Source organism: Crocodylus porosus, unplaced genomic scaffold (genome assembly GCF_001723895.1).
Source record: "Crocodylus porosus isolate Cpor-Errol unplaced genomic scaffold, CroPor_comp1, whole genome shotgun sequence".
In the NCBI taxonomy this organism is placed as follows: domain Eukaryota; kingdom Metazoa; phylum Chordata; order Crocodylia; family Crocodylidae; genus Crocodylus; species Crocodylus porosus.
Window position 1 is genome coordinate 45,991,418 of NW_017728947.1, and position 18,298 is coordinate 46,009,715.

Below are 18,298 nucleotides of genomic sequence, written 5' to 3' on the forward strand. Positions count from 1 at the left end.
TGATAAGAGTTCGGTGTTAGCCCCAGCTTTGGTTTGTGGTAGATGCAATGATGAAAATAATTTTGTTCCAACTTCTTAAATGAGTCTTTTAAAAGACAGTTAAAGGAAGATAGTTCTCAGATTCATAACTGCTGCTGTGCTTTGCATATCCTGCTTCCTTCATTACAGTTTGGCTAACCCATTCCCTTCCCTGTATCTTAGTCCTCTGTGTGTATGTATATATTTGGGTTTCTGCTGGTGGTTCCACATTCTGCATGCCTTCTTAGTACTGGAGCATATGCTTTCCCATAAATTTTATAGATTATGGGTTAGCTTCCTACAGTCTTCTGTGTTCTTGAGAAATGGCTTCTATCTGTTGTTGGTGATAAAACCATGTGTTTTGATGTCATTGTTCTGAATTGTCTTTGTGTTGTAAACCTGCGTTGAAATGTTCTTCCCTAAGAGTTAGCTTTTCATATTGGGCTGAAAACACTTCATCCTTGTGTAGCAGTTCATTTTACTATAACCTATGGCTTTTAATTGTCCCTCCCATAATGAAGAGCTGACTTAATACTCTGTGCTAATCTTGTTTTGACCTATAAAAGGTAAGTAATTTCTCTAACCATTCCTAAAGATTGTAATAATGTGTTAAAAGGTTTCTCTGTTCTTGTTTATCTTTATTTATTTTTACTTTTCACATTAATTTTTCACTTGTAGCATGAGCTTTTCCTTGTGTCATTCTCTATTTTACTTGATGAAATACCATTATGACCACAATGATTTAAAGCACACCATATCAGGTATATTTAAATACATCTAGTGTGTTGCAAACAGTGAGTCCTCCATGTATCAAACCAGTCACAACTGATAGAAAGAACTTGTCATCAGGTTTCTTCTTTTTACCATTCCCTCCCTTTGTTTTAAATTACTGTATTTCACATAATGTTTAGTGCTTCTGCCCATTCAAAGAAGGCCTACTTTGTATTTCAGAGCATTGAAATTATAACTTGTTATAATAAAATCCTAAAAAAGGTCAGAGCAATAGAAAGTGGAGGTTCTGCTTTCTGATATTTTCTGCCTGGGTCACATATGATTGTGGATGAAAGCCCAGTTTATTCAGAGGTCCTCTACAATGATGTATTGTGAGTCAGGGGGATGTAGACAGGAGAAAAATTAGAGCTATAGATTTCCTGTGAAATACTGTAGTATAGCTAGGTACATACTATGTGTGGAGTAGTCCTCTGAGTAAGAGAAGAATTAGTTGTTACAAACCTCTTCCAACAAAACACGATACAATATGTGACAGTACACAAGACAATTTAACGTTAGGTGTGAAACAAATACAAATTTGAAAAATGCCGTAGATACAAAAAGGCAAAGCATAAGCATGAAAAAGACACACACAGCAAATGTTATTTAGAGAAAGCTCCACAATAGGTTAAAGTTATAAAATACTGTCATTTTTTTTTAGATTTAAAGTAGCAATTATAATGAAAAAATGTTTTAAAAAACATACATGCTTAGGATATAAACATGAAATATAAAACATACAAGAATATTTGATTATGCCATCAGTCATGTTAAAATACAGTGTGCAGCCACAGCTGTGAGCATAGGCTGGGAAATGATTGAGTCGAGCTGATCGAGCTCTTTTTTTCATTACCAACGATCCCTTTCCCACAGCTGCTTTTAAAATTTATGGAAACAAATTATGTCCCCTCCTGCATATGTTGTCAATCAGGTGAGTGTTAAAAGTGTAAACTTCAGGTCTGCTGTAAGACACCACAAAGCACAATTTAGCTTGGTTATTTAAGTCCTCTGTGAGCACAGAATAAAAAAATGACCTCCAAGAGGCTATGTTCAAAGCCAGCTGTCCCATTGCCACTGTCATTTGGACAATGAAAGAGAGAGCTATTGTGTCAGCACGGTTTTATATTAGAAGATTTGACCTGCAAATCTCAGCTACTCTGTTCATTATAAATCTCTTGTTTTTGTCCATACACTAGCTCCACTATAGGTTGGAAGGGCTTAAAGATGAACTCAGGAGGAATAGAGGCTACGACTTGAGAGTAACTATTACTGCTCAAAGGAGCTGCTTTCCATTCGCAAACATTGCTTTGCGCTATGGGTTTGGGCTCCTTCTGTTCCTCTACTTTGTTGAAGACTCTTTTTACTCATTTTACTTCTTTAGCACTGTCTTTGTCCACTAACATTTTTCCTCTCTCTCTAGTAGCTTTATCTGTGTCCTTTGGATCACATATTTTTAATTAGTTTGTTTTAAGAGATTGTTTCTGAGTTGCTGTGTTTTGGTTTGGTTTGTTTGGTTTTTTTTCTTTAGGAGTGTGTTGTCATTTCACTAGGTTTCATTCCACGGTTTGCTGAATTGCTTGATTATTTTGCAGCAGGCCATTCCTTATTTTCTCTTTCCATGTGGTTTTCAGTAAAAATTAGAGTGCCTCTTTCATTTTAAATAATATCTTATGCATATAGACCCATCTCTCCTTTTGCATACCACATCTTTGGAGTTACCCTGTACCAACCCCAATTCTTTCTCTGTCTCTTTCTCTGTCCTCTCTGTGTCACCCTCTATGTCCCTGTCTTTCTCTTCCGCTCTCTCATACCATTATACCTTCTGTTTTGGACCAGAATTGTTCTTCAGTTAATCATGAAGAGATATTTTCCTCTTCCACTGAGTTATTATTTTATCATGTCTGTGAAATCTAGAAAAACAACTCTGGGCCAAATTGGGGCATCACTGACATTTTGTCTGGAATTTCCCTTTGTGGCATTTTTGCTGGGAAAAAGGGTGGGTTCAGTTTTTTGTTTGTTTGTTTTTAAACGCAACAATTTTTTCAGGGAAGGACACCATAAACCACTCTAAGTTGCAACATTACTGTCATAAATTCTTCCATTACAATAAATAGACTGTGTTATGCTGTAGAATCCAGTTTGTTCTGTGAATTATATACATTTGGGGCAAGCTGCTGTGGATGGAAGAAAGAGGATTAAATATCAGGGAAGAATCGGTTTCAGACTTAAGAGATGGCTCTGTTTTGAAAAGAGAGTAAAAATGGCATTTTGGGGTTCATCGTTCCTCCATCATTTCCAGATTAAGTTACAGGCAAAAAGATGTCTCTCTCGGTACCAGCCCATAAAACTCAGTTTGATAACTGAAAGTTAAACTGGGCTCTTTCTTCCTAAGCTGTCTTCATCAGTAATAAAAAATTTTTGGAGAAAATTATGCCCTCAGTGTACCCTGTGCAACTCCATTATCGAGAAATCATTTGCTCAGCTGTAATTTATTAACCCTGTAATTTAAACAGAGTAACACTTGTATTGATGAAGCACAAAAAGGAAAAGAATCCAGTTTACACTTTCTTTAGGACTTATCTTGCCTGCAAAGTTCACTTCAATTATATAAATCAAGCATTGGTCCTCACCTGAGTCCCATTCTCACACAAGACCCAGTCACCCAAATGTGGTGATAGTTTTACCACAAGTTGGCAAGTCCACATGGAAGTAAAAATTACAGTTTAAGATGCAACGATTAATCACATCATTGGTGCCTCTTCAATGTTGTTTTACAATGTGGCCGTTAGGCAAACTTGAGAGAAATTAACTCAAGGGTAGATAACTTGAGTTACCACAGCAGTGAAGACATAGGCCCTTTGTACACACCACAAAATTGACCTTTAAAGCAGCTTAAATGCCCTTTTGCATTGCTTTAATGGTGTGACCATTTACACTGTTGGCAGCGTATTGCACATTAATTGACTTTGGGGGACAGCAAAATACAACATATCCAAGGTGTTTTACATTGATTGCTCTCTTACAGCCGTGGAGGGAAGTACCGGGCCCCGTGCAGCTCAGGAGCTGTGTAGGCAGCTCGGCAGCAGCCCGTGCAGGCAGGCTTCACTGAAGGGGGGGAAAAAGCAGGAAACCTGAACTTAATTTTTTTTCCTCCCCGGAGCCTGCCTGCCTCAGCTGCGTGGGGGCCTGGTGCTTTCCTCCACGGCTGTGAGGGGACTGGTGCTTTCTTCCACAGCTGCAGTGCCCCTGGACAGGTGGGTGCCACCTGGGGAACGCCATTGCCACCACGGAGGGAAAAACTGCCCCCTCCCCCCCGCCCCCCTTGCAGCTCAGGGACCACTCGGCCCACTGGCAACTTGCCCTCCCCTCCTCCCTTGCCACCAGAGGCAGGTAAGGATCAGGCCCGACCCTTGTGTACATGCCATGGGGTTTACTTTGCCCTAAATTGAAGCAGGGTTTTTAAAAACCCACCACTTCAATTTAGGGAAAATTAAACCGAAGTAAACCCCTGTGAAGTGTACAAGCAGCCATAATCTAAGCAGTGATGGCTCTGTAGAACTAACACTAACAACAAATTATTATATTATCCATAGCAAGGAGATGTAATTCTAAATAAATGGGATTTAATTTACCACTGTTATTTCAATGTTACATGAATGTGCACTATTAATTTCATTGGCGTTACACTAGCATAAAGCTTGCAAAAGGTAGGGCACCTTAGGGTGTCTTTACATGTGCTTGAGAGTGGGGGAGGGGTGAACTTTAATTAAAGTGGCTTTCGGGAGCGTCTGTCATTGAAGCACCGAGAGCTCTTCGTGTATTCAGAGTCCTGAGCTTCAAAACAGCACCGGGGGGGAGGGGAGTGTGGGGGGGCGCTTCAGTTAAACAAACTTCAGTTAAAGTGCCCCCACCACCATTTTGAAACATGGAGATGCTGAATACACATGACACTAAGGCTGCTGGAGCATGCTAATGAGCACATTCCAGAAAACTTGATTAATCGAGTCTGCTCCAGTGTGTGCTAATTAGCATGCGTCAGAGCAGGCATCCGGCACATGTGTAGGTGCCCTTAGAGACTAGCTTCAGACTAATCAGCTGACTGCCTCTTAGCATAAAACTAGAGTAACACAGCTGGAATCAAGCCTACAGAGAACAGATCAGTTGAAAAAGGAAGTGCCATTTTTATACAGTCTCTTCCAAGTAGAGCTACACTGTAAAAGTCACATTAAACAGCATTTAGCTAAACTAAACTTAAACAACTGAGTAAATTTGTCTAGCTCCAGCCAGAAGCTGTTTGTACAGCTGTGAAGCAGAACCATTAAATGTTTTCAGACGCAACGCATTCTAACTTGGTAACATTTTGATCTTTTGTTTATGACACCTTGGTGATTCAACTAGAAGTGGCAATAATTAAGTTTTCAAACAGATTATGACTATATACTTTTGTTATAGTTTTTGTCTGGGCATAAATTGTACAGGATTTAGGTTTAGGTTTACTGCAGTAACAACTATATATGAGTGAACTTGGCATGTTAATGTAAAATTTAAGTTTGAATGTATTTCTGAAAGATTTGTAGTAATTTTTTTTAACCTGGCACTCTGTCCTTTAGGCTGGCTTGTTTGTTTTTATAATTGCTGATATCAGATTCAGGTTGTCAACAAATAACCTTGGGCTTAAATATATGCATCATATACATACTATATAAGACTGTTAAGGTCTAAAAATATGTAGAGCCTCTGTCTCTAGATCCCAGGAGCTTGCCCATTAAATCTACATATCGTGCTATGGGTGTTATCTGTGAAATCTCACAGAATCTGTTCTCTCTCTGCAGGTCCAGTCCAGGTGCAGCAGCAAAGAAAATATCCTCAGAGCCAGTAAGTATTGCAGCCTTCCAGCCATACATTTGAACTATAACTCCTGTTTTAGATAGGAAGGGGGCAGCAAGTTTCAATCATATTTTGGTGGAATAAGAGGAGGACAGGAAAGGGTTCATTTAAGTGCCCAACAGGAATGGAAAAAAATAGGTCAGTGGATTTTGAGACAAAAAGAAAAGGGAAAGAAAGGAAAAATATAAATAGCCTCTACCTTCCTAAAATAGCAGTTACTGTCTATACGTTAATGGGTATTTTCTTAGTTCTCATGCAGACTATGCTATTTAAGTTACTGTACTACTAGAAATGATAGAGACTTTACCATAGTGCATATAAAAATGTCACAGAAAAATTAACACACAAAAATGGAAATTCGAAATTCTTCAGAATAATATAATGATTTGGGCGGGGAGGAGAGTTAAGAAAAGCTGAGCTAAAGAAGTAAAAATAAAACTGGATACCAAACAAAGCTGGAGAGAGGCTTGGGCAATGCCCTGCCCATGACCTGGGGATTAGACTGCTTTTCTGGGAACCAGGAGATACAGGCTCAAAACACCTTGGGCTGCAGGGGGAAGGAAGGGAATTAAAATCTGGATGTTTTGCTCCCTTGGAAAGTGCTTTAACCACTTGACCCTCTGAGCTAAAAGGTCAGAGGACCCTCCTCCTTTTCCAGCATCTAACACCCAGTAGCTATAGTTTTTCTATGACTAAAGTTTTGGGGCTTATCAAGCCATAGCTGCCCAATCATAACCCTACTGTGTATGCTTAGTAGGTTAGCACAGGCAATGCTAGGCACTTCTACATGTGCATTAATGTTCTGTAGTTACACGCATTAAGTTTAGTACCTGTAATAACAGGTACTAACTCAATGCTCAGTAACTGGCACTACTGTGCAGTAGTGCCAGCACACACCTTTTTAGTGATGCTAATGCGCAGTAGACTAATTCTACTGCATATCAGTGCATTAGCATGGCTTTTGCCATGACATGCTAATACACAGTAGAATTAGTCTACTGCGCATTTAGTGTCTTGTGTAGACACGCCACTGGCTCAACTGCAAACTGCAGGTAAGTGCTAAAAGCAGCAATTAGGCAGTTACATACACATTATACTTAGGCCTGTACAGTGCCCCTCTTTAAGTAAACCACTCTCAGTACAAAATTGATATAAAATAAATTTATTATTTGGGCTGGGTCTGAGCAACATGGGAAGTTGGTCATATGGTCAGACAGAAGAATGGTATTCAGGATTCCTGGGTTCTGTTGCTAGCTCTCCATCTGATTAGTTGAGTGGCCTTAGACAAATCACTTCACTTCTCTGCCTAAATTAATTGACTTCTGGTAAGAGTATTTTATTAGTTTATCATATAGTGCATAGTAGGATGTAATGAATTATCTTTAACGCACTTTGGGATAAGTGAATCATTCTTTGGCAAGACTCAGAATCTCTTAGGCAGTCTTGACAAACAAGAACTCAGTCATTCCATAAATGAAATAAGTATCCTTATAAGTTAAAGCTGTCCATTAAGGGTGTGCAAAATGGGCCATATTCGATTCAGATTCAGCCCAAATCAGGGACAGTGATTTGATTCGTTGATTTGTATCACTGTCCAGATTCAATTTGGCCAAATCCGAATCTGAAGATTCAGTGCTGATTCAGAGAATCAGCAATTCAGCCACAGACACAGCTTTAAATGTTTTTTCTACATATCTCAAGGTACCAGGCATGCTACGATGCTGGGGTGGATGAAGTGTCCCACAGGAGTGCAAGGGGGTCCCCCGCATACTCAGCAGCAAACCAGGAAGTGGACCAGAGGTACTTATGGGTCTGCTTATGGGTCCACTTTAGGAGTCACTTATGGGTCCGCCCCTGACCATGCGGGGGACCCCCAAACCTCCTGGCTCAGTCATCAGCCACAGGGGGACCCTGGGTGCCCCCCTCGACCAAGGAGGCACCAGTTGCCAAGCCAGGGGGTATAGGAGGGACCCCCAGTGTGCTCCCCAGTGACCCAGAAGTAGACTGGAAGTTTTACTGGTCCACTTCCGAGTCCACTGCCGAGTGTCCTAGGGACCCCCCACACACTCCCATGGGACGCTTCATCTACCCCAGCATCTCAGCATTCACGAGCCCCCTGGTACCTTGAGGTATGTAGAAAAAACATTTAAAGCTGTGTCTATGTCTGAATTGTCTAATCTTTCTGAATCTCTCTGAATCAATTTGAAGGGTTCCAATTCAATTTGGGGAGATTAAATGGTCTCCTGATTCGATTCGGATTAGGAGATTTGGCTTCCAAATTGGGCCGAATTTCTGCTGAATTGAATCAGCGACCTAAGCTTTGCACAGCCCTACTGTCCATGTAAGTGAGTGTTTTCCCTTCAGTTTAACTAGTTGACACACCAGAAAGAAATTAATTAAAAGGTGGAGAGTGGAACATCTGTAAGTTTCCTTTCTCTTTTGTATATTAGTGTTATGACTTCCTGAAGGGTCCAGTGACATAGCAGTTTTGGTCTCTCACTGTGGCTCCAGAGGTATGAATTTGAGCCCCACTCTGGGCTTTTGCTAAAGAATGCTCCAACTATAAATGGGCATATGATCATTTTGGCAGGTGCGTCAAAGGTGGGTGAAATGATGCTAGCCATAAAACTCTCTTCTATGTGGTGATATTTATAGGAACTGGCATGTCTTAAGTACACAAGTCAAATTGGCTATCTCTGTTCAGGTAGACCTTTGATTTTAATTATGAATGTATACAAATGGTTTGTTTGGGTTGCATGGGTGTCTGGTGCCTCTTGAGCCAGGGGAGGCACATGCCCCACCCCCCACCCCCAACACCAGTCAGCGACCAGGGCGGGGTCCCCCAGCAACCAATCCCGCTGACCACAGCCGCTTTTGCTGGCAGCCCCGCTCGCCAGCCAGTGCTCACGGGGGGGGGGCACTGGTACTCTGCCTGCCCCCCTACACACCAGCTAAACAGGGAGCGTGGCTTGACAGGGGGTGTACCGGCACTCTCATGCCTGTGCACCCCCTATACATTGCCCCTGTTGGGTTGCAAAATAATGCTTGTTTCATATTTATTTTTTAAAAAACATCACAAAATACTGGATTTTAACTGCCTGCCTCCTTTCAAAAAAGAGGATCTGGGACATGGAGGGCATTTATTCACTAGATTTTAACAGAGACATTTGGACAACTGACATAAAAACCCAAAACGTGTTTCACACAGTGGCTTATATTCCACAGAATTCTATTTTTGTTTGGGTGGGTTCCATAGAATTCTTCAGTCTGTGATCACCAGTTAGGACTTGGCCTCTGAATACACAGTTAGTGTGGCACTCCAGGGACTTAAATAGGTCTTACTTTGGGTGTCTAATAATGGTTTTAGAGCAAAGAAAAACCTAAAACCATCAAATTCACTACAACAACTAACAGAAACATATTATGATTGTATTCTCTCTCTCTCTCTCTCTTATAATCAGATAAATGTATTTTATAAAAATAGTACTACTTTACCAAAAGTACTGTTCTAGCAACCGGTATATTTTATTCCTGCTAATACAACAGTGGGAGACTGAGATGGATTCTATTACTTCTATTAGGAAAAAACTGTTGGCTAAATTCTTGTTGCAGAATTATTAAGCTTTGTAGTGCCCACCTTGGAAAAAGCCCAGTTGAATTATCAGATCACAAGAGAAGCTTGTAGGTCTGTTAGGAAATAGCATCTGTTTTACTTTTAAACTAAGCATACTTTATCTGAATTGACTGACAAGCCCTCTGTAACATACAGTTATCGTGCAATTAACTGGTTAGTTGTGCAATTACCTATAGAACAGCTACACATACAGAGTACCTATTGCACCATGAAAAGCTCCAACCTGCTATAAAGTTATATCTCAAAAATTATACCTCAAAAATTTGGACTAACTTTATAGCTGGTTGCTACTGAGTTTTAATTTGCATGTGTAACAGTCTTCCCTGTGGTTGGGAGTCCCATTAGGTGGCAGGACTCCCAGCCATAGTGGTGGATTATGCCCAGCGGGGGCTAGGAGTTCTGCAACTGAAGGGACTCTCAGCTGTAGCAGCTGCCAACTCTGGGTCCTGGCAGCACCCTGCAACTTCCAGGACCCAGAGTCCTACAGCTGTGAACGGCCATCCCTTGGAGGTGGGGGCGAATTGGGGTGACCACCCCAGGCCCCGCAGAGCTGCACTGCTGCCAGCTTCACATTCAGCTGCTTGGCACCCCCCACCCTCCACCACTGAATCTCTCGCCAGCTTCCTCATGTCTGGGGTTGGGGTCCCACACAGGCTGATTTCCCCTGAGCACCGCACCCTGCTTGGGTCACCTCTGGCTGTGAATGCTGTTTCCTTACTGCATGCCTCCTGGTGCTGGGACCCAGCTAGGACCTGGCAGCCAAGGGTGTGGCTGCAATCTCCCAGGCCCAGGGGTGTGTGAAATCCCTGGGGCTGGGAGACCATGGCACCTGCAATCTCCCAGTCACAGGGGTGTGCAAAGCACCCCCACATCTGGAAGCCCCTCAGCTAAAGGCTTGATTCTTGCAAGAGCAGGGGGAGGGATCAGGATTAGGTTCCCCCTGCACCAGCAATAAGGCAGCAAGGGAACTAATGTGCAATCCTACAATGACGCCTTCTGTCATGCATGTGTGGCATGGCAGGAGGTGCAATTATGTGGACTGCACATTAGATCCCATTACACCATTACCTACATGTATAGAGGGGCCCAGAAAGATTGAATGTAGGAGCCCATGTAGGGCACCACAGTCTGGGGAGAAGGTGAACAGCCCCTCAGTGGTAAAAGAACAGGTTAGGGACTGTTTGGAAAAGCTGGATGTGTACAATTCCATGGGACCAGATGCAATGCATCCAAGGGTGCTGAGGATGTTGACTGATGTGATTGGAGAGCCACTGGCTGTTTCTTTGAAAAGTCATAGGAATTGGAGGAGGTCCTGGATGATTGGAAAAGGGCAAATGCAGTGCCCATCTTTAAGAAAGAGAAGAAGGAGATTCCAGGGACTTACCAGTCGACCTCACTTCAGTCCCTGGAAAAATCATGGAGCAGGTCCTCAAATAATCCATTTCTAAGATCTTGGAGGAGAAGAAGGTGATTAGGAACAGTCAGCATGGATTCACCAAGGGAAAGTCATGCCAAACCTACTTGATTGCCGTCTGTGATGAGATAACTGGCTCTGTGGATGTGGGGAAAGTAGTGGGCATAATATACCTTGACTTTAGCAAGGCTTTTGATACCATCTCCCACAGTATTCTTGCAAGCAAGCCGAGGAAGTATGGGTTGGATGAATGGACTGTATGGTGGATAGAAAGCTGGCTGGATTGTGAGACTCAACAGGTAGTAATCAATGGTTCAGTATCTACCTGGTAACCAGTATCAAGTGGATACTCCAGGGGGTCAATTCTGGGACCATTTTGTTCAATATTTTCATTAAAGATCTAGAAGATGCGATGGATTGCACCCTCAGCATGTTCCTAGATAACACCAAGCTGGAGGGTGTAGTAGATACACTAGAGGGTAAGGGTAAGGCTAAGGTTCAGAATGACCTAGACAAATTGGAGGATTGGGCCAAAATAAATCTCATAAGGTTCAGCAAAGGCAAGTGCAATGTCCTGCACTTAGGATGGAAACATTTTGTGCACTGCTGCAGCCTTGGGACTGACTAGCTAATCAGCAGTTCTGCAGCAAAGGACCTGGGGGTTACAGTGGACAATAAGCTGGATATGAGTCAGCAATGTACCCTTGTTGCCAAGAAGGCTAACAGCACACTGGGCTGCATTACTAGGAGTGTTGCCAGCAGATCAAGGGAAGTAATTATTCCACTCTATTCTGCATTGGTGAGGCCAGATCTGGAATACTGTGTCCAGTTTTGGGCCCCCCACTACAGAAAGGATGAGTACAAGTGAGAGAGAGTCCTCATCCTTGCAACAGAGAGCAACAAAAATGGTTTGGGGGCTGAGGCACATAACTTATGAAGAGAGGCTGGGGAAACTATGTTTATTTAGTCTGCAGAAGAGAAGACTGTGAGGGAATTTGATAGCAGTCTTTAATTCCCTGAAGCAGGGTTCCAAAGAGTTTGGAACTGAACTGTTCTCAGTGGTTGTAGATAACAGAACAAGGACCAATGGTCTCAAGTTGCAGCAAGAGAGGTTTAGGTTAGATATTAGGAAAAACTTTCTCACTAGGAGGGTGGTGAAGCACTGAAACAGGTTACCTAGAGAGGTGGTGGAATCTCCATCCTCAGAGGTTTTTAAGGTTCGGACTAGATGACCTTCTGAGGTCCCTTCCAACCCTAATTTTCTATGATTCTGTGATTCTATGATAGTTTTGCAGTCAAAATTCAGGATATAAGCACACTTGAAACAAACAATGCCTTTATTTTTGTGGTGAATGTGACATGCAAATGATGCATGTTATATGAAAACCATTCAAAAAGGACTTGCCCCAGACTTCCTAGTGTCCGTTGTGGTAGAGTCCAGTTGTAGTTCCATGGAAATCAGATCAATCCAAGCACAGCAGTTTACTTTTGCTTCTACATACAGATTATATGCCTGTGGCTTGTATAAACTTATAAGGATCAACAAGTGATTATGCAGACGGGTGGGGCTAGAAGACCTATCAACTTATACACCTGCAATAGAAATTCCATCGTGTTGTGGTACATAATGTCATCATGCTACATATAGTTTGATGTACTTGATAACAGGATATTTCAGCTCTATTATCACATGTGTTATTTGCAAATAGAAACACAGAAATTTGATCCTCTGCAAAGCACGCTTATCACCATGTCCTCATTGGTAAGCCTGCCATTAGATATGAGATTCTTAAGACAAGAATTTAACTAGATATGGAATCTGTACAATCAGGATTGTATTATCATTCTGCTCCTAATCTTGTGTGTTTGTATGGGTTAGTGTGGGTCATTTATGAAGTGTTAGATTTTGGAGAAAATTAACTTTAACACAAGTGGTTCCCACTTGCAAGATTTTGTGAGGAACATTAGAGTGACTTAAACTGAAATAGCATAAGCTGCTGATGGCCAGTTTAGTGATCTACTAACCCATCAGCAGGAAACATGCATTCATTTAAGATCACTTTAAAATATAAAAGTGAAAAATATGTCACTGTTCTTTGTTCCCCTTACCTTCACCCTGAGTATATTGGTGTGTGCTAAGAGTGCTAAGGTTAAGTAGGTCCAGGCAATGTGCTTGTAAAGATTTATGTATATGACTTGTTATTATTTTTGACTATGCACTTTAGCAATAGTATTAAAACAGAAAGCAAAGGATTTCTATTTAGTGACATGGCAGTAGCTGATGTTTTATCAGCCAGGTAGTAGCAGCATAAAGGGAGATGGCAACATAGCACATTCCTTCTGGCTATGACTGCCATGACAACTTTTTCATAGTGCACTCCTTCACCTTTCTATTTGCCTTTGAAGAAAAGAGAATACTGTTGTATATAACTCACATAAGCCTGTAATGTTTCTTCTAATGGCAATTATACACTAAAAGATTTTCTAAATGTGAGGCAGTCTTTCTCCCCTGCTTTTAAATGCTTCATTTCCAGAGTTGTCAGCCTCCTGGCAGCAGTAAGTAAAAAATGTCCCTTTGAAAAGAGGGCAAAAGGAGAATTGCAATGCATAGACATTATTTTGGGAAACTTAATTCCCAAGCTATTCTGAGCTAAGCACAGAGGGTTCCCAAGTAAATGCAGGCTTTTGACTGTTCAGAAAAATGTCTTTGACTTCATTTAGTAATAAAATGTTATTGCTTCTGTGTATCATTTGAGAAGCTGCTGATCTCAAAGCTAATAATCAGCCACGGAATCTTGAAATGTAGGTTTGGAATAGACCTCAAGCGGTCATTTCTAGTCCATCCTCCCCATCCTGAGGTGGCATAAGCAAAGAGCATACTCGACAGATGTTTTGCTGACCTGTTTTTAAAAACCTCCAGAGAAGGAAAATCTGCAACCCTCATAGGTGCTTAATTATCCTTATAACTAGACAGTTTTCCTTCGTCATGTGTAACCCAAATCTTTTTTGCTGTAAATTAAGCCAAACTATTTCTTCTTCTACATCCAGTGAACATGAAGAACAATTGATCACATCTTCTGTATAACAGCTTTTTATATATTAGAACAGGGGTTTTCAACTTTTTTTAATAGGAATAGCCCTGGTGGCTTGGACTCATGGGGTGGAGGGGAAGTGGCATGCAACTGGACGTGAAGCAGAGGCAGTGTGGGGTAGTGGCCGTGTGTGAGCTTCTGCCCCCACTGCATCCAGCCAGACTGAGGGTCCCTATGTGGCCTGCAGAGAAGCACCGTTGCCCTCACTCCCTGCTCCCCCACCCCTGCTCCTGAGATGTGGCGGTGCAGGGTGGTGGGTGGTGGCTCTCTGTCCCCACCTGGCCATGCATACCCCCTAGGGAAGGGGTTTTCAAACCTTTTGGAACACTGTTCCCCCACCGGCTGGACAGGGGGCATGGCATGTGGCGTGCAAGCTTCCTTCGCATCCAACCAGGTGGGCGGCACCTGCACAGCAACATGAGATCGTGCACGGCAGCACTCCATTCTCCACCTGCTTGCGTGTACCTGCTAGGGCCTTCTCAAGTACCCCTGGCAACCCCTGTATTAGAAGAATGTTAATATGTGCCCCTTTAGTCTCCTCTTGTCGAAACTAAACAAACCCAAGACTTTCAACCTTTCCTCATCGGTCATATCTTCTAACATCTTACCATACTTACCATAGCAGATTTGTTAGCATAAATACCATTCTTACCATACTTGTCCTCTGGACTATCTTCAATTTGTCTACATCCTTCTTAAAGTGTTCAAATTGTACTCCAATTAAGGCATCAGAAGCATTGAGTAGAATAGAATAATTATCTCCTTTGTATTTCTTTAACCCTCTTATTAATATATTCCAGAATTATAGTTGTCTTTCTCACCATAACATCACAGTGTTGACTCCTATTCAATTTGTGATCCACTGTAATTCCCAGATCCTTTCCTGAAGCAGTTTCTTAACCACCTATTCCTCATTTTTTATTTCTGCATTTGATTTTTCCTTCCTAAGTGTAGTAGTTTGCACTTGTCTTTATTGAATTTCATCTTGTTTGTTTCAGGCCATTTCTTCAATTTTGCAAGACCATTTTGAATTTTCTTCTCTGACTTGCTTGCAATACCTCCCAGATTGGCATCACCCATGAATTTTATACATGTCTTCTCTTTCCATCAGCTAAGTCATTAATGGAAGTGTTTACTAGAATCAGACCAGGCTATATCCAGGAGGCCCACTTGAGATGTCCTTCAAGCTTGATAGAGTACAATTGATAATCTCTACTTTGAGTACAGTTTTTCAACCAGTTGTTGAAAAGACCTTAGGATGTTTTCATCTAGATGATATTTCATTAGTTTGCTTTTGAGACTATCAGGCAGGACAATATCAAAAGCTTTACCAAGGTCACGATCTATCACATTTACTACTTTCCTCTTATCCATGAAGCCAGTTTTCCTGTGAAGGTAGGAAATTAGATTGGTTTGACCTCATTGTCCTTGACAAATCCATGTTGTCTTGTTCTTATCCTCTTATTATCCTCAAGATGCTTATAAATTAATTATTTAATAATTTGTTCTAGTATACTTCCAGGTATCAAAGTTGGGTGACTCATCAATAATTCCCTGGTTCTTTCTTTTCCCTCTTCTTAAAGACAGGGACTATGTTTGTTATAGAGCTTAGTTAATAAATGAGGTACGACATAACACGTGCATCCATGTTGAAGGGAGCTTTGTGCACAGTCATTACTACACTGATTCATCATCATCCTCCTTGGAGAAAATGAGGTTTCTCGGCAGTGTGCTTATAAAGTACTTTCACAGGAGAACACAGTGGAAATACTATCTTTTGCTTCGAAATACCTTCTGTTAAAAAGAAAAGAAACATACAGCAACAGATAGGATAGTTTGGTAGCTCTGGGGACCTTGTGGAGATAAAATCATGCATTATTTAAATCCATAATCTCTGCTACTGATAACACATAATATTATTCCAAGTGAACAGGTTTGTGAAACCAAATTTAGTACAGCATTTATGTTGTATTTTATCTTTTAAACCTATTATAGATCAGTGTGGGGTGATGGGAAAGCAGATGGGAATGAGTTAACAGAACAGCTGAGTGGAAGGAAGAAAGAAGAGATGGTAAACACTGAGGAAGGATGAAAAGATTGAGATGAACGTAGAAAGCAAGGAGATTGAAGCTGACAGTAGAGAAACTGAAGAAGGGGGTTAGGGGAGGATGGAGCAAGCAACCAGCCTGCAGAGAGTCAGAACATTCTGAGGTCAAATTAACAAAAGCAATCTGGTAAGATCACTTGCTATTAGCAACTAGCGGCATAGGGGCAGGAGTGGGAGGGAGGGCATGATAGCCCCAGGTGGACCTTTGTCTTTCTACTCTACTGCCAACAGCATAGCCAAGAGATTCCTTTGTGCTTGAACTGCCTTTGCAGTTCAAGATGCCTTCATTTCTTCCCCTGGCTCACATAAAAGTTAGAGGCAGCACTTGAGATCTATTGCCCTTGTAGGGGATTATGTCCCAAATTTCACTTATACTTAGGTCCAAGCCCAGAATCAGTAGAGGACCCCTTACTGTGCCACACCTTTTCCCCACAGCAACTCTTCCTGTCTCTAATCCCTGCCACAGGAAAACTTTTTTTCTCTAGTAGCTTTAACTTTGATTCCAAAGTTCTTTGTGTAACTGTACATATCAAACCTGAGTCACAGACACACATGGATCACCATAGTAGGTTTGTCTGATGGAATGAGGAGTAATCTTCTGGATACAGGCAACCCCCGCTTAGTGCTCTTAATTGGTTCCAGAAAAACCAAGTGCAAAGCAAAACCGCACTCAGTGAAACCCATTTCCCTATAGAAATAAATGTAAATAGAAATTAATTGGTTACTGCCTGCCCTGCTGCCACCTCTCCCCACTCCCCCACCCACCTGCTGGCACTCCAGCCCCACATACCAGCCTGGGCCTGTGCTCCTGCTGCTCCGCTCTAGACTCCCACCAGTCCTGGCCCTGGGCACTAGCACAGGTCTCACGCTCGTGCCCAGCGTCCCCTCACTGCTTCTCACTACTGCCGCCTCTCCCCACCCGCCTTGCCTGCCCGCTGGCCTCTCTGGCCCCACATGCCAGGCACTGGCACTACTGCTGCCCCACTCTGGGCACCGACCCTGGCCCTGGCCCTGGGCACCGGCACAGGCCCCGTGCTACTTGCTGTTACCACTCCTTCTCCCCACACCTCCCACCCCCTCCAGCCCAGGCACTGGTGCTCCTGCTGCCCTGTTTTGGGTGTGGGCTTCCACTGGCCCCGGCATGAGTCCCACACCCCAGCACAGGTCCCATGCTCCTGCCCCCCGTCCTGGGTGCAGACCCCTGCCACCCCTGGCCCTGGGCACCAGCTTGGGTCCTATACTGCTCCCCTCTTTTGCACCTGCTTGTATCCACCATTCCCCCCGCCCACTCCGGCACCATGTGCCAGTTGTCCCACCCTAGGCCCTCATGCCTGCCTACCCGCTCACGGTTACCACTCACGTACCTTCCACTTGCTGCTGCCACCACTGCTTCTCCCTTTCTGCCTGCCTGCAGAAACTCTGATTCCACTGAGCGCTATAGCGAAACTGGCTGAGCGCTCAGCAGAAATGGGTATTAATTCTAAATGAGCGTTATAGCAAAATAGTGCTAACTGAAACTGAAACTGCATTAAGCAGGGGTTGCTTGTAGTCAAAGGTGAAAAAAATAATTGTTGCTGCTGTTTGTACCGCATAGCATCCAGTTGGTAATCCTTTGGCCAAGCCAACTTCCTCCATTACATAGTGATTCACACCTCCATCTCCTTAGGTAAGCAATTTGAGTTCTTCAGTTGAATTGATTCTCATGCTGCAATTCTAGCCACCTCTTCATCACTGTTGATTCACTCCTCAAATTTATCCCATCTCCTGCCTCTACTTCTCTCTCCAAACAGAATGTCCCTAATTTCTTCCAAGAGTAAATTAACAAAATACAACAGGAAAGATCTTCCTCTTTCTGTTAACTCACATTCCCTTACCCCTTCCCCTTCTGTCACTTTCTCCTCCTCCTCCCCTATCAGAGTTTCTTCTCTAGTTCTCTAGTTTACTACAGTAGGTCCTCTGCATACCCCAATTACACATTTCCATTTCATGTTGATTTCCTGACACCCACTGTTACTCCTCTTTAGTCTCTCATTCTTCTTTTGCTGTTTTTCATCACAATTCAGCATGATTTTTAGTCTCTCCCATTGTTACAAAATTATAACTTTAGCCTTTACTAGTACAAATATGGGTCTACCTTCTTTCTTCCTTTCATCTGTAACTTCATTAAACATGCTTTTGCTCTAGCTTTCTTTGGGCCCTTTCTTTCCTCCCTTTACATCTTATATCTGAGCAAGTCCATTTCCAAAGTCACATTCTACTACCATTTCTAGGTGAAGAACTCACCGATCTACCTCCATATTCCAGATGACGGGGTGAAATGTACTCTGTCCAAGTTTGCAGATGACACTAAGCTATGGGGCGTAGTGGACACGCCG

The 18,298-nt window shown here is 42.5% G+C and overlaps 1 protein-coding gene across 11 annotated transcripts in view; it reads left to right on the plus strand.

The window, feature by feature from the left end:
• Positions 1–18,298, plus strand: part of GPHN (gephyrin) — a 369,172-nt gene that overhangs the window by 262,876 nt on the left and 87,998 nt on the right. For all 11 annotated transcript variants that reach the window (XM_019551529.1, XM_019551530.1, XM_019551532.1 and 8 more), the window contains one exon: positions 5,622–5,664. In XM_019551529.1, the coding sequence (XP_019407074.1) occupies positions 5,622–5,664 (43 nt within the window). The remainder of the gene's footprint in view (positions 1–5,621; positions 5,665–18,298) is intronic.